The following is a 20745-nucleotide window of genomic DNA, read 5'->3' on the forward strand; positions in this document are numbered from 1 at the left end:
CTGTTCCCCCTGTGCTGGGCTGCAGTCTGCTCCCAAACAGGCTCTTGTATGAAAAATTGCAGTGTTGAAACCTTGGATGTGCTGTTGTGCTGCACACCCTTCTCCCAGGGTCAGGTCCTCCCCATGGACCTCCTGGATGTGCACAGAACATAAAACATTGCTGCCATCTGCAGATCTCTTGTTGCTCTGGTGCCCTGCTGCCTGTTCTCCTGTGGACTCTGCTCATCCTTCAGGAGAAGGATGGAAAAACAAAACATGAAACACACTTGGATTGGAGTGAGTGTTAGGAAATCAGCCTTTGGATTTCTGGAGATAGTTTATATTCTATTTGTGAAGAAGTGGAATGGTTAGTTTTCAGAACATGCAGCTTTGGCTCTCTTTGCTTTATATAACTTAAGCCAGAGAGTAGAAGTCTTTTTGCATGGAGTTCTCTCTTGCTTTTGTGTTTTTCCTCTTCTGCAGTACAACTGTCTTCCAAGGGGAAATTCCCTGTAACTGAGGCATCACTGCCTTTTTAAAACAGTTGCAGCTAGAGATTTTAATTCCACTGTACTGTAATAAATTCTCTCTACCACCTTCTTCATTGCTATGTCAGATACATCAAGTGCTCTGCACTGAAACTGTCTGATGCTTCTTCGTTAGTAAGAATTATTTGATACTTATTTAAAACAGTTATTGATTAGTAAGAGCCCTATACAGCTATCAGTGTTAAGGTGAGCAGCCCAGAGAAAAAGCATAGGACTAGACATAAAGCTTTCCCTTGAGCAGAACTACCATTTATTTTATTTTTGCTTGAGTATTCTAAGTTTGGGCTGTAGGAATTCAAGAATACCTCCTCTGAAATACCTTTGTGGCCTACAATCTGCTGAAAATATTTGCTTTTCTATTAAACATGTTTAAGAAGAGTGAAAAGGCTAGCAGGAAGGTCAGTGTGTGGTTGGAGCTGCCATGTTTTTTCAGGATCTGCTGGAGGTGGCCTCTCTTTTACTAAGAGATTTGGACACTTTATTTATTCTTGTTTTACTTAGTGCCTGGGACACTCTCCAGTGTAAGCAAAGCCTTTAATGTGTCACGTGCATCCTCAGTGCATTTCTTACCCTGTGACCCAGAGCCACCACCCCAGGGCAGCACTGGAGGGTCGGTGGGCAGAGCCAGGGCAGAGCCCCGAGTGGGCAGCTGAGCAGTGGGTAACAGAGTTATTGCCTTGTAACAGCTGGAAAAAAAAGCTTTTGAGAGATGCTGGGCCACAGCAGGTCTGAGGGAGCACCAAACAGAACTGATGTCTGCTGGCTCCCAGATGAAGCTCTGTGCATCCAGTGCAGTGGAGGAGACTCTTACTGTGGCTTGTCAGTAATGAGACGTATTTATTCTAATTTTCATTTTTCTGCTGACATAGTTCTAATTGTAATTATGAATTTTAATGTCTGGTTAGTTGTCTGTCTACCAGTTCAGTGACACCACTCAGAGCTGACAGAAAATGACAATGTTTTATCAAGAGAAATAGAAGATATTCTGGGATGCTTTCTTATTTTTTCCTCTCTTCCCACTCCCCTATCCTCAACAGGAAAGACTAAGTCACATTGGACCTGAGGAATTTGTGCAGGCGTTTGTACATAAGGACCCTCTGGACGGCACAAAGGTATGTGAAGTGTCTCCTGTGAGCAGAGTTTGTCTCATTGTGATGAGGTCCCCAAGAGCAGGGCCTGAGTCACAAGCTGACATGGGCCAGGCCAGCTGGTGACCTGTGTTGTCATGGCAAGGATGGGAACCTGTTGGCAGAGCTCGTACTGGCAGGTCACTGCCATTCCTCCCTGGTGATAAACTGGCCACCACTCTGATGTGCTTCTGGGCTTGTTCCTCCCAGCCTGCTTTGACTGGGACAGATGGTCGTGGCTGTACAGCCAAGGAATGTCTGCTGCTCCGTTGAAGGTCTAAAGGCCCGGGATGTGATGTAATGGCCTCAGCATGTGCCCAGACACCACAGCAATGAGTCAGTTTGTCATGAATCAACTCTTCTCTCTCTACACAATACCTTGTAACCCAAAGCACCACAGGGAATGGAATGCCTGATCAGGGCTTCATCCAAAGGCTATGAAAGCCACTTGAAGTCTTTCCACTGATTCCACTAAGGTTTGAAGTGACATTTCAGTGAGTGCCTCAGTATGGAAAGAGGCGTCCTAGCTGGAGAGGGAGAGTCAGAGATTTCACATGTTGTCTGAAAAGAAAGGGTGGAAAATTATTCCCCTGAACTGTGTATGTGTTCCCACTGAGGTTGTATATCAATGGCTGAATTTCCTCATTGGATGCCAAAGATACCAGGAAGACCTGTGTTTGTAGTGCTGCACAAAGAACACCAAAATAGCTTATAATGGTGAAAAGATGGATGGATGGATGGATGGATGGATGGATGGATGGATGGATGGATGGATGGATGGATGGATGGATGGAGTGTGCAACATCAGGCCCTTTCTTTCTCTTCTTGGACTTACGGAAATTGTGCAGTTTGTTTTAGGATGAGGGAAATAGGCAGAGATGGAGTTCCAGGTATTCTGGGCATTGATCACATTCTTTAGAAAGGAACCCCAAGGCAGCAAATGTGTGTCAGAAACACAAAATACCAAACCAGTCACAGTGAGATTTCAGCCACCTGGGCTTCAAGTCAGCAAGGCTGATCACAGTGGGGGTAGTCTGGAGCTTTTCTTCGTGCTCTGTGTGGTTGATTTAGAAATATTTCTGTGCCAAGATATAGCCCAGGGTGAAAGCATTGCATACAGAATCACAAAATAGTTTAGATTGGAAAGGATTGACAAGATCATCGGCTCTAACCCTTAACCCAGCACTGCCAAGGCCACTACTAGGTGCCACTTCCATACATTTTTGGAACACTTCCAGGGATGGTGATTCCACCACTTTCCTGGGCAGCCTGTTCCAGTGCCTGACTACCCTTTCAGTGAAGAAATTTTTCCTAATATCCAATCTAAACCTCTTCTGGCACAACTTGAGGGCATTTCCTTTTGTCCTGCTGCTTGTTACTTGGGAGAAGAGACTGACTCTCCCCCACCCTACAGCCTCTTTCCATGGAGCTGTGGGGAGCAAGAAGGTTCCCCCCTCTTTGTCTCCACGCTGAATTCCTTCAGCTGCTGCTCATCAGATCTGTGGTCCAGACTCTTCCCCAACTCCTCTGTCCTTCTTGGGACATGTCTTTGGACAAAGTAGCACAAATATTCCCTGACCCATGAAGAACATCCCTGTCAAACACAGGGTCTGAATCTCCTCCTGCTGGAGATCATACTAAACATCTTTCTTGCGTGAGGGCTTCAAAAGGCTCCACTTATGAATGTTTATCAAGCATTCTGAGCTGCAGATGGAAGATGCTTGGGAGGTGCTAAATATTGCTGCCATTTATAAAGCTTAACCTTTAAAAAGCAGTCTGTCTCAACTTTACTGTTGCACATTTTTCACAAGTTTTGCATTATTAGCTGTAGCTCTTATGCCCTGGCACAGGACAACAGTTCTGAGATGGAAATACTATTTTCAGAACAAAACCTGGGTTTTGTGTACTTTTTGCTGTAATAGGAAACAAGAAACAGAGCACAAGAAAAGCAGCTGCTGTGGTTAGACTGAGGCTGATTTGGGTTTCCTTTAGGTTTTTGATATTTACATGCTGCTTGCTAACATTTACTTTTGAGGTGATTTAAAAATACACTTTTCTTGTGTTCGTAGTCTATTCATAAAGTGGCTCAGAAATTCGGTCTCCATAGCATGGTACTGTGATTTCTGTTTCTAAACACATCTGTATACAGAATCACAGGTGAATATTTTCTTACTTTGAATTACCTTGGGAATCATATTAAGTCACATTTCTGAAGGGGTTCTTAGTCACTGGTTTACCTTACATAATATGGGTGATCCCATTGACATTAATGGATCTTTGCTTATGCATTATGATTTTCCTCTTAGTGGCATGTGTTTATGATACCGCTGGGAAATGATCGTCCTAATAAAACAAAAATCAGTATTCTCTGGTACCCTCTAGTGGATGTTACTGAATGTTCAGATCAGTTCAAATCTCTTGAGCTTTAGAGAGCTGAGTTTCCTAGATGGACTGCCTAAGAATTTAAAGCTGGGAAAAGCACTTGAATTCTTACAATCCCAAGCAACATATTCAGGCTGTGTGAACTGCCCTATCACTCCTCTGAAGTCAAATTTTCTGCTGATGACAAAGGAACTGGAAGAATTCAGCCAAGTATCTGCTCGCATAGCCGCTATCAGTTATGGGAATTTATGTTAAGTTTTACATAAATAAGTGAAAATTATGCTTCTTGTAATGGCTCTTATCAGTGAAGTGCCTCTGCCATGTAAGTAACCTGTTCAAGCACAGCCATCCAGGCAGAGCTGGTTGCTAAGAACCTGCTTTTCTGAAACCTCACTAAGGAAAATAGTGGGGTTTTTTTCATAAAAAAATCAACCAGAACTGTGTTTCCTCTTGTTTATTTCTTATACGCTTCACTAAATTCTGGTCCCTCCCCTCCAGAAAAGGGCTGCGAGTGATTTTATTTACTGAGGTGGAGGAAATGCTGGAATCCAAGTCACAAACTGAGCCTGCTGTGGAAGATTGTGCCTGTCTTATTTTGTCTGCATTCCTTCTTGGTGTCAGAATCGTTCAGTGCCTCAGCTGTTCATATCCCAGGGAACAAGGGTCAGTACAGACTCTCAGTGAACACTTGCTGTAGGCAAAATGGGGCTGTTTTCTGGACACCAGTGTGAATTGTGCAGTGTGACACACCCAGCTAGACCCCCATCTGCCACTCATAGGATTTTTTAAAGGGACCCTTAAATGCACAGTCTTCCATAAGCATGAGAGAGATGTGCCTAGTAATTACCTTTGTGCAGTATTTATCTTAGTGATCAGGTCACTGACTGGAACACATTTATATTTTTCTGTGCTTTTTCCCCCCCCCAGACTTGTTTCAGTGAACAGAAGAAGACAAGTAACCTTGAGGCCTATGTGAAATGGTTCAATAGACTCTGCTATCTCGTAGCAACAGAAATTTGCATGGTAAGTTACAAGTATATGCCATGTTTTAGCACATACCTGAAGTACCACTCTGAGATTTTATATTAATAAGAAATCCTGGGGATTTATTTCTTATGACCCAGCTAAGCATCTGATAATAAGTTTTAGTAGTGTTGCACTTGCACAAGCAACCTGATAAATGACAAACATATTGCAAAACAGAGGCAGCAGCACATGGGGGAAAGCACTGTTCTCTTGATGTAGTAGGAGCACAGTGTAGAATAATGAACCCTGCAGGGAAAAAGAGAGGAAAAAATGCCTTGAGTTATCCTGTGAGATTTCTGCTAGCAAAGATTCTAGTGGAGCCATATTTGTTATCTGTCATCCTAAAGATCTGCTGTGTGTGTGAATTCCCACTGCATGGCTCTCTGTCCTGCTGCCTATTAGTGTATCTGTGGCTGTTGTTTCTTAACTTGGTAGTGGTTTTAGTTTGTTAACTTAGTCCCATCAAAATTAATGTTTTCCTCTTTGAAAAGGGTATGGAAGGAGGAATAATAATAGTTTAAAGAGCCTGGTTAGCCTGTGACAACATAAGTCTTACCATTTGAAGATCATCTTTGGAAAAGATAGAGTGATTCCAGTCCAATTAAAATGTGTATTTAAAATGCTGTCATTTGGCCTGGCCATGTTGCTAAAGGGGCAGAAGAGGCGAAAGGGATTGACACAATGAAAGAAGCTCTTTCTGGGACACGGATGCTGCTGCTATAGGGGTGTGAAATCCTGTTCTTAGGGAAGTCTGTGCTGATGAGCCCATGGACTCGAGGGAGGCTAGCAGGGAGTGGAGGCTCTGCTTCAGGGCTGCTTGGGCTGTCTGTTCCAGCACTGCGAAAGTCACTGGAGCTGGGAATTGCCGTGAATTTCTTCTGTGTCACTGCAGTGAAAGCTTTGATTTCAGAGGCTGCCAGTCACCAGCATCCACTGGATTGCTGGAACAGAATTAGGGCCAGTGACTGAAAGCAGATGGCCCAAGCTGTGCATGAAGCCACACTATGCATGGAACAAATGCTTAGGATGACCTCCAATTCTGCATATGCTCATTACAGATACTCATTTATTTTAATTTACAGCCTGCAAAAAAGAAGCAGCGAGCCCAAGTCATCGAATTCTTCATTGACGTTGCCCGAGAGTGCTTTAACATAGGGAATTTTAATTCACTGATGGCAATCATTTGTAAGTACAGCTTCTAACTAGGTCTTCCATCAGCTGTCACAGATGAAAAAGGAAACCTAGCTCTTATCAATGGCTCTGTTTTTTTCTCTCTCACTCATAGCTGGAATGAATATGAGTCCAGTTTCCAGGCTAAAGAAGACTTGGTCAAAAGTGAAAACAGCCAAATTTTTCATTCTCGAGGTAAAAAAAAAAAAAAATCCTGATTCACTGCTTTAGTATATTCAGGATACTTTTGTTTGGGAATTTTACATTGTTATCCAGATGTGAGATGTCTGGAGACACATTTCACAGGTGGCGGGCCTGATTCTAAGCTGAAATATCCCAGGTGTAGTGAGGAGGGTGTAAAGCTGATAATATGTAGAGGGAATTCAAAGTACTCAAATAAATAAGAGGAATTTAAAAGTCCCCAAAGTATAAGCCTATATGCACACCACAGTGCTTCCACTGATGCGTGTTTTATTTAGCCATGGTCATGATGCTGAATGTAAAGCTCCCAATCTATGCCTTGGAGGCTGAGTGAAGACCTAAGACTGTATTTTGTATTGAGGACTCCGGGATTTGGCACACACAGAATGTGCAGTGCTTATTCTTCACATTAAAGCTGTCAGTAGAAAAATCAAAGGTATGGACAGCCATGGGCTGTAGACCTCTCATTGTATCCATGGCACATGGGGTTCTGCAGGCATGTGGATTTTGAAGATGTACATTTTGAAGATGGAGGCTCTGCTCTGTTCATGGTTTGCTAAAACTGAATGTAAAATTCTCTTTAGACGGCCCAGGCTACTTTCTAATCACTGTGTGTTGTTTTGTGCATGTAGCACCAGATGGACCCTACTGGCAACTTCTACAACTACCGGACAGCGCTGCGGGGGGCTGCCCACAGGTCCCTCACTGCCCACAGCAACAGGGAGAAGGTGAGTGTGACCACCCCCCATCCATCTCCACATGCGTGGGGTGCATTTCTGCTGGGAGTCAGTGGCTCAAACACTTGATGCAGATGCTCTCCTCCCTTCCATGTGTCACCAGTGCAAGGCCTGTGTGCTTCAAGATGAAACTGGAAATGTAAAATATATTTTTTAAAAGTGATTGAAAGAGGCTGGATAGGATCAAAGCAAATCTTTGTGGACTTAATGTCAGACATTGGAGGGTTAGAGAGGGCAGGACACACAGCACAGAGGACTTTGTTACAAGTGTCTCTAAATCCCTGGAAAATTCACGTTGTTTAGATTGATAAATCTGATGGAACAGGTATTCCAGACTGAAACGACTTTTATTTTGGTGATGGAGCATGAGCCTGGCAGATGCAGGTGGAGCTGTGCTTTGTTAGCACAGTGCCCGAGGCTCTGGCACAGAAGCCCCTATTGTGTGGTGTGGGAGGTGAGATGGAGAGCAAAGGGCACAGCAATGGAGACCAGGTGGCTCTCCATTTACGTTAGGGAAAGATGATTTACTACACGTCCTGCAAGGAGTCTAGTCTGAATCCATTGCAGCAAATTTGGGGTGATATTCTGTCCTTGTGAATTTTCATTTCATTTGGTTGTTGTTACCATCTCAGTGAGCAAGAATTGAAGTGTTTTATCAGTGCTCATGGCAGATGTGGAGCTTTCTGACATGTCACTGATGCTGCAAAAATCAGATTGACAAGATGTTAGAGTGTAGGATCCTCCTATTTTGTGCCTCAATATGTTTCTTGTTAATTTTCTTATTCCTCCATTTAATTCTTCATTTTTTTGGTATATGAAAGAGGGTTTGTGTTTTACACTGCAATTGCCCATAGTCATAAATGGGTAATCTCTGCACTAAGCATGGCAAAGCTAAAGTAGATGCTGCATGAACAAGCACAATATGGAATTTAGCATTCATTCACGAGAGGAGCCAGGCCAGATGCTAATCTCACACCCCTGTAAATTTGATGTAAATCTGCTGAAGCTAATGGAATCTCACAGCATTTACAGTGAAATGAGATCAGCATCTGGTGGCAGGCTGACTCAGCTGCAGTGGGAGTACACTGAGTTGTTCTGAAAAGCATTTCTCTATGCAAAGGAGAGATGATTTGGATGTTTGTGACTGGAAAAGCAATTATTTCAACTCTCACACACTGCAGCAAGATCCTGTCAGTCTGAGATGCTTTTGCAGTTGAGTTCTTCTGCAACTATATCATAGATATTCAAACCAGTTGCTTTATTGTTTGACTTAATTTCCTGTGAAGTTAGCAATCTCTATCATATCTCTAACCCCAGCTGGTTAATACTGATGGCAGAGAGGTTATTAGACTGAAAGGAATCTATTTAACACCAGAAAAACACCATATTCTGTTTTCCTTGTGTAGACAACATTAGTTCAGGAAAATGCTCCAGGACATGATTGGGTAGCTAATCATAGTGGGTGTTTTACAGTGTCAGATACAGCAGATCGTGTCATGCTTTCTGTAGGATTAAGGAATTTTGTTTCTTTTTATAAGCAAGATTATAATTTATTCATTTTAATGAACTTGAACACATCCAAAAGAACATGATCACTTCTTTGTGATAGATGTTACATTGTTTCTTGGCAAACTCATAGCAAAGCTCACTCTGAAGAAAATTTTTATCTTGAAACTGCATTGTGGTTGCAGAGGGGTGTACTGGTTAGTGAGTAAGTCTGGTTTTGTCTATGCAGTCAAATGACCTGTGACAGTTCCAAAATTAAGTCATTCCACTGGGAAATTGTATTGTACTCATGGCATGGCTCTGGCTTTGAAATGTTGGGAGTATGTACAGCACAGTGCTGTGTGTTGTTTCTGTCTGATACTGTGGAGCAAAACCACATCGGATCTCATTAACTTTCTTCTTTCTGCAGAAGTCAATCGTCCTTCAGCATTTGGGTGGGTTGGATGGCATGGAAGGGGGATAAAAATGGAGAGAAATATTACTTTCTGGCACTAACCCAGGTTTTATGCTAGCAAAGTGCCTGGAGTGAAGCCAGTATTAGAGTATAATTGTAACTGCTTTTGTTGTTTTTCCTACAGAAATTTGGAAAGCAAAACATACAGGGTAATATATTTTAATTGGGGAAATAAATGGTAACCAAAATATAGCAATTCCATGGAAATGTGTAGAGAATTGATATCCTCGGGTATGTCTTTAGCGCCTTTTGGATGAAATGAGAATGAGCTCTGCCATGTTCTGAGCTGGCTGGGGGCTCTGTAGCTGTATTAGCCTGGCATCCAGCCCACATTTGTGTACCTTTCCTCTCAGCAAGGCTTTTCCTTCGTGTTTAGTACCACTAATGGTGCTGACCTTGCTCCCAGGCAGTGGAGCAGGACAGAACAAGCTCACATCTGCGTGCAAAAAAAATATGTAGAGAGAACCTGGCAGTGATTCCTAGCTGGGGATCAGTGTCTGGCTCCAGCTCTCTGTATCTTTCCACCTTTTGAGACCACACTGATTAGAGAGTCAGTATTTTTAGCAGAAAACAAATCACATAGACCGAGTTGTATTCTTTACTTCAGATTGATTGATCTAGTTTGGGTAATATGAAAATAAATCCTGAAACACAATTAGCTCAGTTTGACTAGGAATTGCTCCACCTGACCCTAATAGGAGGGCTCAGCATTTTGGGAGGATAAGGCTATGCTTTGTTTTCATTCCTGAGTTTTATCAGTGGAATGTATCAGGATCAGTATCCAGTGGCTCTTGGAGTGTCAGTCCAGGCTTTTTTATGGTTGTTGTAGTGACATTACAGAGTTTATCTGTGGCTGTCCCATAAGAAAGCCAGCAGATGCAGATCTTTAAAAGTTTACTGGATGTGGTAATTTAGCTAGAACAGAAATTGGCTTCCATTTTCACAGCACACACAGACAGTAGCTTGTGGACTCCTTGCCTCAGTGTTTTCACTTCTATGGCTTGTTCACACTCATTGGAGGATCACAGCATTGTAGCATCCATGTAGACTGGAAAATAACAGCTGCCAATCCTGTTCTGAGTCCATTTCATATCCTGTTACAGTTGATGTACAGCATGAGATGGAATAACATTAAATACTTAACAAAAGGATAACTCTCTTGGCTCTTCTTGCTTGCCATGAGGGCTCTTTAGCTTCGGTGCTGCTTAATAAGCTTCAATTCAGTTAATATACAAAAAGACCAGTGGAAACATTTGGGCACTGCCATGCAGTGTGTTTTATGTTCATGGTGGTTTAGTTTGTACTTGGTAGTTTAAAAGACAGAAATTGCTGCCAAAGGAGAATTCTCACAGGGGCAGCTACTGACCTTCAGCTCAAACCCCCCAAGCAGCCTTTTGCTGTCACAGCGTCACTGCTGGAGAGGTGGGCAGACTGAGGTTTGACTGTCAGCTTTCATGGACTGGTCCTTTGTGTTATCTTTCTTTTCCCTTTGACTTGTGAGACAAAGGACCCTGAGGGAGTCTGCTTCACTCTGGATCTCTGCGGAGGTTGAGGATGCACTTCAGGAGCATTGTTACTGCTTTCTGCTGTAGAATATCTGGCATAAAATTTATTTATCCCTGCTTGTAATTCTATCAGTTTCAAGACCCTTACTCAGACTTCTTTTATAGCAAATTATGACCCAACTCTGATGGGTTAGAGGGAAGGCTTGTATCACCATTATATGCCGCCACTCTGCCCTGGATGATGGCCAGGGCTAATTTTGAGAACTACAATGGTCTCTCTGGCTACTGTTAGCAGTTTCCTGTCAACCAGCTTAATATTTTCAATCCTGTTGTCTGCAGGTTAATTTGGAGAAGGAGGTTGTACTAATCAGGCACCAGGAAGGAAATTACAAACCTCAAGAGGTAGCCATGCATGGAGCTGTTGAAAATGAAACAGCTCCTGATTAACTGTTTGTAGACAAGTCCTTGGTCATCAAATTTTATGCTGTCTTTCTTTGTCCAGGGACAATATTGGTTCTTTGGTTCCTACCTGTGTTTAAATTGCTTAATTTTTGTGTTCAGCATCTCTGCTGAACGGGAAAGGGAAGAGTTCTGCAATGTTATTTTACTCTTTGCTGTCTGATGTTGTCATCAGACAGTGATGTTGTTGATAATAAACTGGGCTTTTAGCATTTTCTTAATCATGTTATTGTGCTCAGTGAACATTGTGTTCAGTTCACTTTCATCTCAGCATACATTCTGAAGGTGGCTGAAGGTCTCTCTAGACACTACTGCCCTTTTGCCTGCCTGTCACTGTACTGCTTTTTAAGTGCACAGCACACTGAAAAGTTAATACTTCTTTATTCTCATCTCTGCCAATTGAGTTGTTCTGTCATGCAGAGAAAATACTGAACTGAAAAGATAACGGTTATGTCATTTCTCTCCACAGATTGTGATCCCCTTCTTCAGCCTATTGATCAAAGACATTTATTTTTTGAATGAGGGATGTGCTAATCGCCTTCCAAATGGACATGTCAACTTTGAAGTAAGATCTGAAAAATGTTTTTACCTATCCCATTCCGATAGCCAAGGGACTGTCTGAGACCATTGGCCTGCAATTTTCAATGCAGACCATCAAACACTGAATATGAGGTAATCTTACTATATCTGAGTGGAATTATCTTATGTTTACAGAAATTTCTGGAACTGGCTAAGCAAGTAGGAGAATTTATAACATGGAAACAAGTGGAGTGTCCATTTGAGCAAGACCCTAACATCATCCACTACTTGCACACTGCTCCCATTTTTACTGAAGATGGTAAGACTTTGTACAATCACTTATCACTGAAAATGTTTCTCTCCATCACTACTAATTAACACCCTGATCCATGCTTTGTTGATCTCTCTCACTGACCATCCCAGCTGTTTCCCAGCTTTCCTGCCAAACAGCTTGTTTATCCCCAGTCTAGCAATGTGTTTTTGCAAATAGAACCTTCTAGCACATGAAGCTGCTGCCTGATGGCTTTTCTCCTGTCTGTAGCTTCTCTATAAGGCACTGTCTAGGAAGCTGCCATTGTGGCCCTATTTTTGTAATCACAAAAAGAGGCCACACAAGCATGTCATGGGCTGCTGTGAATGTCAGCTGTCCCTTAGCCTCTCATTCTGTGATTGATGGAACCAGAGCTAATCTCTTTCACAAACCAACACTGTCATCTCTTCAGTAAACATAGCCCAGGGTGATGGAGTCCAGCTGACCTCCTCCTCCACAGTAATGACACGTTATGTACAGAAAAGAATTTTTAAGAAAACCTTTTCTATTAATTTCAGCTGTAGCTATGAAAGCCCTGTTCTGAAATTATTTCTCTGATTGTCTTTTTATACTTTTCTGTCCTCGTCAGTTTGGTATCCAGCATGTCAGACTGTCACTTCATATTGGTTTGTGTCAGCTGCCTCTCTATACATTGTCACTCACAGAATTGTCTATAGAAACCTTCCCATAAGCAATTCTGGTGGTGGGTTTATTTTTTCTTCATTCTATAGGCAGTTTTCTGTACTAATCCAAGGTAATCAGACCAGCTTTTACTTCACAGACCCTTCAGAAAGCAAAATACTGCTTCTAAAATCCTGCCTAAATCTTAAGAATGACTGCCAAAATAGAATAATTAATGTGACGAAAGCAGTTGTATCAAAAGGAGATAAGATTAAGTCATTTCTTCTTGTTTTAGGCTCTAAAGGGACAGCAAATGAACGTCAGGGTAAAAGTACAGTTTTCAGGCTACTGGACTAAAAAGGAGTGACCTCAACTCACTATTTGTTTGCAGATTTTCTCCCTCCTGTCCTCTCCTATAGTCCTGTTGCTTTTGTGAAATGCCCTTTGCAGAAGCCACATGAAGCCTCCCCTATTACCTAGGGGCAGTGCAGAGTAGAAAGAACTGCCCTAAAAGAAAGGTGGGAGAATATATCTGAGAGAGATTCAGCAGTGGCATGTGAAATGCAGCTGTACTGTGCTTGTCACGATGTGGAGTAATGAATATTAAAAGATAATGCATTTGTAGCACACCCTTGAATGCTGAGATGGTTCCAGCATTAAAGAATAAAAGCATAGTGAAACAGTCAAATGAGGAAATGTGTGTGAACACAAATTACAGCCTGTGATTCCGTGAAGACAGTGAGATGTTAATGCACTGCCAGCTTTTGCAGAGGAGATTCTACAATCTAGACTCATTTTGGTGTCATAAAATGCATCCTACAGTGTAAAGATTTGCAGGGAGGAAAAAGAATAGATTTATTTTCTTCCACTGCATTCCTTCTCTGGTTTCTGTGACTCAATCTTACCTTTAGGGTATTGTGTATACATTTAAGATACCATGTCCCTATAAGCTTTAAAAAGATAGAGGAACATAAAGTTTTGTTATGTGATGAGAATATCCTTAGTTTCTAAAAGCTTATGTGTTTAGGTGTCAGCTCTCACTCTCTTTTGAAGTTCATGTAACTTGAGTAGCAGTGCTGTGATGGAGGAAATGGGCCCAGATCTCTGCATGCAAAACCAGAGACCATTCAATTGCTTAATATTGTAATGAGAAGGTCACACTAACATATTTTAAATCTAGGCTCCTTTACTGTTCCATCAAAACTAACATAATAGCTTTCCAAGGTAGACATGTGAGCTAAACATCAGTGTCCCACTGATTACCAGCTACCTGAGGAACCATGAAGTTTTAAAGTTTCTCTTTCAGCGTGGTACAAAAGGACATACAAGAATGCAGAGGGATGGGGGTTACTTATGCTGTTAGAAGTAACACATATTTATCATTTCCAGGTTTGTATCTGGCTTCATATGAAAGTGAAAGTCCAGAAAACCAGACAGAAAAAGACAGGTGGAAATCCTTAAGGTAACCTTTCATTTTATCAGGTCATTTCTAAAGTACCTCCAAATGGCTGCTCTGATACCAAAGCTTGTGAAGTGCAGGTATATAAGCTGTCACCTCTGAGGGAGGTCTCTTCCCTTTAAAACTAATTTGCAGAGCTGAGTCTGCACTGATAAAAGCTTATTTTAATCTCAAATTATCCTCCGTGTAAAGAATACCCTCAGCTTGCTGTACCCATGCAAAAAGCCTGATGCAGATGAAGAATGCCCCGGGTCAGCTGGATCTTCCAACAATTTACAGCTCTTCTAAGAGATGTGTAATGATTTGATATAAGTGAGAATATGAAGAGAGTGATTAAAACAACCCAAACCTTTAAATTTGCTTTTTTAAAAAATTGTCTTTATGTTTTACAGATCCACTATTTTAGGAAAGACTTGAAGATTGAGAGATTATTGCAGTAGGTCAAGGAAAAGAAATCGGCAAACATTTTGCACTACTGATTCCAAAGATGCCTGTTTGGGATTTAGACAATTTCTTTTGTTTGAGTTTTTTGTTGGGTTTTTTTTGACTGCCTAACATGATGGATGAACTGGATTCATCCACTGAAATCAACAGAACTGTGTGCACAATGATGCTTTTCTAACTATGAGACAGAGAGAGGACAGACAAACAGACTATTTGTGGCTGTGCCCAAACTGCGTCAGGATCACTGTAATTTTGCCTTTGAAGGAAAATGCAGGAAAACCGGGAGCAGGGAGAATCACGGTACTGCAACAGAGAATGGAAAAGTATTAAAAAGGAAAGCAAAAATACACAAGAGTATTTCAGAAGCAGGTGCTTCAGACAGCAGTTCTTTAAACCTCTGAGGATTGTAAAATTAAATCAAAGACAGACAACAGCAATCTGGTTAATTGCTGAATGAAGAAAAAGGAACTTAATCTTGCATTAGCAGTCCCCCAGCCTTGTTGAACAAAGCACTGACTGCTGCAGGTTTGAGCTTGCAGAGATGAGGACTGACACGGCTCACATACACGTGTGTCACACACAGGCCATGCCAGCATGTGGCCGCCGTCCTTACCCCATGGATTTTTACAGACAACAGCCTGGAGTGTGACTCTCGCTTAGTTGATCTTCCCGCCGCGCTTGTTGCTTTCCTTACTGTGAATCTGGGCCGGTCTGAGGAGGGCACAGAGGGTTAATGGTGCTGCTTAAAGACACCCCCACCACCTCTGAGGTTGAATGAAGAAGCAAATAACTCTGGACTCAACTTACCTCTATTTAATATATGTAGTGTATTGCCTAAATTTATTGATGCTGAGTTGCATCTTTTAAGGGGTTTTATCACACTCAAAGAAAAAAGGTACTGCATTACCATTTCTATCAGGTTCCAATTAACACAGTACTGTTTATTTTGTAACATGATACTTAGGAGGATAGGGGGTAATTGCTCTGAACTTGGGAACTACATGGTATGCTTTAAAAGGACTAAGGGTTTCAGACTGGAATGAATGCACTAAAGAATTTGTCATTCAAGAGCAGGTAACCATTTTTGTCTTTTTTACTTTTAAGATGTAAAGTTCACCACTTCCTTACAGATAACATGAAACAGGGACTATGTCCTGTGTTTAAGGTTGTACAATAATCAAGGTGCTACTGTAAGACATATATTAAATGATAATGAACTATATTAGATTCAAAACTAAGCCCTAACAGTAGACTTATTGTCTGTGTGTGGAAGGAATGTCCCTAACTGCCCCAGAAAAGATCTCAAAAAGCTTAAATTAAACCTAAATACCACATCATACTGAACTTTCCATTTTTCTTACTGATTTGGTGCTACCTTTTCAGATGTTCCTACAACAGAAGGATGTAAACCTTTCTTTGAAATCAGTAATAATTTTATTTCAGCACAGAGTGATTCCAAGTGGCTGTAGTGTTTTGAAAAATTAGGGTGATCACAAAACCTGACTGTGTTGGCCTATTCAGCCAGAAAACTGGAGCTGTTCCTGCTCTCTGCCAGGCCTCGCAGTTGCCTGTGCCTGAGCAAGCTGCTGACCTGGAGGCATTGACAGGCTGGTGTTTGAGGGCAGTAACCTGAGAATGCTCTGTGTGGTACACTCCAGGTTTGATGTGTCTGCAGAGCAGCTCTGTGTTGGGTTATGGCCTGTGGGAGCCCAGTCTGGCTCACTGAATCCACTTGTGCTTGCTGAGTGGAGCAGGATGGATTCTTCTGGATTTGCAATCAGGGCTTGAAGCAGAACTTCAGGTCTCCTTTTGCTGTAGATCTATCAGCATATGAATTCAGACAGGGGGGACATAAAACTCTAATGTGTTTATTTGTGCTTTGTATGGAAGAATTAAGTGTAAGGATGGTACAGCATCATTGCAGCCACGGAATGATGACTGTTCTGCTGATACTGTGAATCTGCTGTTTGTTAATTTTTGTACATGAGCTGAGAGCTATACAGAGAAACTATACATATATAGCTGTTCCTTCAGGCAGAACCATTTCCAAAATGAAGCCATTAAAAGCCTGTTAAATTTCAGATGAATCCAGAGCAATAACCATAAACATATCTACAACAATGCTAATGTTTAAGTGTGTTTGCTAAATGGCAATTTTTTCTTACTATCTGCATGTTTTTAACAGGCACAGTGTGACTTCACAGTGGAAATATGGGGGGTTTGCTTATCTGAAACCAGTGCAGGTGGATGGGCCCTTTCTTAGAACTTGCTTTTTAAAATGGAAATCCTCACTCCTTTTCTAATGAGCCACTAGAGGTTGGTACAGATGAGATTATAAAACAGTGACAATTAATTAGAATGTGATTTTTCATTATAATTCTTTATATTTTGGGGCACCTTCCATGAATTTGGGCAATTTTGTAAGTACAATTTAAATTAGATCTCCTGAAGTTTATCACTGTTGCAAACTAAACCACTTTTGTAGTCCAAAATTTTCAAACCTTAGTGCTTAAAATGGAAGCATAAAGGTCAGATTTAGGTGGGTATTAAGGGCTTAGTGGAACTGTCAGAAGCACTAAATTATTCTTTAGCCTTTATGTAGCCACACATTTAAAAGGTCTTTTTTCAGAGGTGCTAAACATCCTCATCTCTTGGGGAATAGCACTTTATAGAGGTGCATGGCACATTAATCTGTAGTATTTGATCTCCAGAGACACTCACTGCTCTTTGCAAAATGACTTGGAGATGAGAGAGCAAAACAACTTAAAATGAGAATACAGTGCTTTTTAAAAACGGACTTCAGGAGCCATAGCTTGTCTTCACATAATTTTGTAGCTAAATGCTATTTCAACTGAACCAATGTAAGCCTTAAGTTGCAGCTGTCGGTTGCATTTCTAATCCATCTTGGCCTAACCAGGGTGAACAGCTCCTGGCAGGAGCAGGGTTAGAGCCTTGCTTCACCAACAAACACCAGTACAACTGAAAACAAAGAATGACAACTTGGGCAATAGATTTTTCTAAAAATGTATTAATATTATATGAAAATGAGAACATAAATAAGTCTGGTAATCCATTTTTCTTGCTATAAAGGCATAAAGAACTCCTGCCATGCTTGAAAAAAAAAGAATCACTTCCCACCAAGCACTAAACCACTGTAAGGCATGCATTCTTTAGACCAACATCTAGACAAGTTACTTGTAGTAATGTTGTGGCCTTCCAATTCTGCTTCTTTGAGTGGATTCACTCCCTGGCAGCTGCTTGAACTAATGCTACACAGAGAACAGAGCAAAACTAGATCTGTAGATCTGCAGTTGTATCAAAATTTGTATCAAACCCCTAAGCTGGTAAAGATGTGACTCTGACACAGTCTTGCAGAAGCATTAACTTAGCTTCTGGTATACAGCAGTATTTTAAAAGACCCAAATACATGAAATCACTTCTGCACCTCCTCCAGTGTAATCAGAATGGTAGCAAAAGTCCCATTTTTCCATTTCTTGAGTGTTCCATCCTGAAATGCAGGGCTAGGTATAAAGCTCAGTGGAAAGAAAGTATGGAATCGTGTGCAGCTTGTGTGAAGTCAGTAGATGAACTTGCTCAATGCCTTTCAAAAGACAATTATACAATGTTGCCCTCAACTTCACATCAGCATCAATCACGTTACCAAATTAAAGGTGCAGGGATGTAGGGCAGCTGGGCACGACTAAATTTTCAGGGCAGAAACTCGAAATGAGTCAAGCACTCGAGCACTCTGCACCATGAGTACCCTGATTACACTGTCATTATTTCCTCTCTTAGGCAATGAACACAATCCTGTTCTATATCTCTGGAAGCTCCCCATGTGGATAAACTGTGATCTCAGCTTCTGCTGCGTTGTCACTTGAAAAAAGTGTGGACAGCTGCTAAAGCACTTCAAATAAGAAACAATTTAAATGTAGAGATATTTTTCTCAGCTCGAGAATATTTTATGATGTGGTCAGTGGTGGTAAGATAATCACTCACTTAAAATTCAGCCTGTCCCGTCCTTGGTTATTTCATCATGTTTTATTGCAATAGTATATATACCTTTTCTTAAAGCACATGAGCACTGGTTTGCACATGACTGTAAATCCAGTTTAGAACAGAACTCAGATCACTGAATATGTAATTGGAATTATCAACTGAAAAGACCTGTTAGTAGAAAAGATAGGTATGCATATCAATGTAAAAATGTTACAGAGCTGTCTCTGGCCTAGCAATGACTGTGTTCCATGGAACAAGACTGATTCCAAGCATAGCAACGTGCCAGAGGAAAAACTCAATTAATTTTGATGGGCTTTGGCGCAGTCCTGTAATTATTAACTGTAGTACAGGTTTTAGTTATTCATAGGTATTAAACTGCATTGCCAGCTGGTGGAGTCTGTGCCAGGTGCAACTCTCAGATAGGAGGTGCACTAAATAGGGTGAAAGTCCAGCCTTAACAAAAGTTTTCTTTGACATTGTTGAAGTTTCAGCAGCAAATTCAAGGACGAAAACTGATCCAATGAACTAATTCGTGTCTGAGAGCAAAATTTTACTTTCTGGCTTTAAGAATATTTTTCTCTTTTTATACTGGTAGAAATTAGTCATAATGTCTCAAATTACTCTCTCATTGGAAATTAAACTCCCTTTGATTGTGAACTGATTATTTCCATCGTTGTAGTTGCAGAATGGGCTTAGGGAGTGACAAGGGAACAAGGAAAAGCCCCCTTGTTACTGCTCAGAGACTCTGAGACTGGGCCAAAGCTGTCTTTTCTTTTGTCCTTTCTAGCATTACCTGTCATGGAATTCCCTCTGTAGGTGGTGCAGGGCACTCCTGAACTGTGGCTGGGGAACAGCACACACATTGTACCCAGCTCAGGATGGCAGCACAGGCACCATCAGGGACACATGGGGTGATGGGATGATCCTGGACAAAGCTGAGTGCATTCACGTCTGAGCCTGCACTCTGCTTTGCGATTCTAGGACACATCCCATCTGAAAGAGGAAGTTTACCTGAGGCAAAGCCTACTATACTTCCTTATCCACACAACAGAATGATTACAAGAAAATTCTTTGAACTAAAAGAGTTTTTCTCCAGTGGACTTAAAACAGTGAAGAATTTTTTTGTTACTTATTTGACAGAGATTTTAAGATCTAAGAAAAATAAGTATTTTTAAAATTATGATAAGTACTTTGATGGTTGTTAACTTTCATATTTCACTGCATGGCAGCAGAATGAAACAAAATATCTTCTATTACTACCAATGGCAGCTGGGCAGGAGAAGGCAGGAGAGAAAACAATGAAATACTGGTGCAGAAAGTTACCAATAATCTTGTTTTAATATTGGCTAGAGTGTGTCGCTTCCCCTGAAACCACTGCTCCCTGCTCTGTAGAACAGCTGAGCCAGTTGCTTTTTTATATGGAACAGATCTGAAGTTTAATCTGGTTTGTATTAATTTCTTTACAATTCTTTCTGCGTATTTTCAGATGTGCAAAAAATACTTGGTACACTAAAGCTAATGCTCATACATGGAATCACATCCTGCATTGTTACATTTTGAAAGTGTAGCCAGGGAGCAAATAAGCTTGTATGGCTGGAATGTCATACACTCTGCATGGGTGCAAGACACTGAAAGGCTGCAGCCTTAGCTGCAGAAAAAAGCTAAATATGAGTAACTCCTGCCTAGGTCTCCTGCCCTGCTCCATGGCCAGCACAGGCTGTAGTGCTGTAAATTCAGAGTGGCTTGGACTGCTCACTCCTCCCTTGACGCCATTCCCTCCACAGAAGTGGTATTTTGCTCCATAAACAGCTCTTGCAAAATGTCAAAGGAACATTTTTCTCGCTCTCTGCCATACAAAGGCTTTGTATTCATACTCCAGATCTGTCATAACAGAATAGGAGTCTTTCTCTCTTTTCATCCCCATGGCCTTAAAACTGTCTACCCAGATTAATATTGCAGTGTAGCAATGTTCCCAGGCCTCCTAGAATGCAGAAGACTTAGGAGTTCGGAGCTCAGGAGTCCTACAAGTTAAATGTTTGTAAAAGAACCTTCCTTCTAAAAGGTGCAAAGCCCATCTGATGAAATTCTGAACAGAAAATTTCATATTCCAGCTAACTTTTAGAGAAACATAACTTCCTCAGTGAACTATTACTGGTCAGTACTATATCAGTGCTTTCATTATTCAATTATGCTTCTAAAATTCCAATATTTTTAAAATGAACATATGATGTTTTTTTGATGATTGGTCTGTGGGCAAACAGAATGGAGAAAATGGGGGCTGTACTTTAGACTGTTGACA

The 20745-nt window shown here is 41.3% G+C and overlaps 1 protein-coding gene across 1 annotated transcript in view; it reads left to right on the plus strand.

Annotated features, from left to right (window-relative positions):
- RASGEF1C (RasGEF domain family member 1C) overlaps nt 1–15784 on the plus strand; it is a 65913-nt gene extending 50129 nt beyond the window's left edge. The window contains exons 6-14 of the mRNA XM_088173671.1: nt 1565–1639; nt 4964–5059; nt 6145–6247; nt 6348–6427; nt 7066–7161; nt 11564–11659; nt 11809–11932; nt 13934–14006; nt 14396–15784. Coding sequence (XP_088029797.1) covers nt 1565–1639; nt 4964–5059; nt 6145–6247; nt 6348–6427; nt 7066–7161; nt 11564–11659; nt 11809–11932; nt 13934–14006; nt 14396–14420 — 768 coding nt within the window. The 3' untranslated portion in view covers nt 14421–15784. The remainder of the gene's footprint in view (nt 1–1564; nt 1640–4963; nt 5060–6144; nt 6248–6347; nt 6428–7065; nt 7162–11563; nt 11660–11808; nt 11933–13933; nt 14007–14395) is intronic.
- Nucleotides 15785–20745: the final 4961 nt, after the last annotated feature.

This window comes from Sturnus vulgaris, chromosome 15 (genome assembly GCF_052056855.1).
Source record: "Sturnus vulgaris isolate bStuVul1 chromosome 15, bStuVul1.hap1, whole genome shotgun sequence".
In the NCBI taxonomy this organism is placed as follows: Eukaryota; Metazoa; Chordata; class Aves; order Passeriformes; family Sturnidae; genus Sturnus; species Sturnus vulgaris.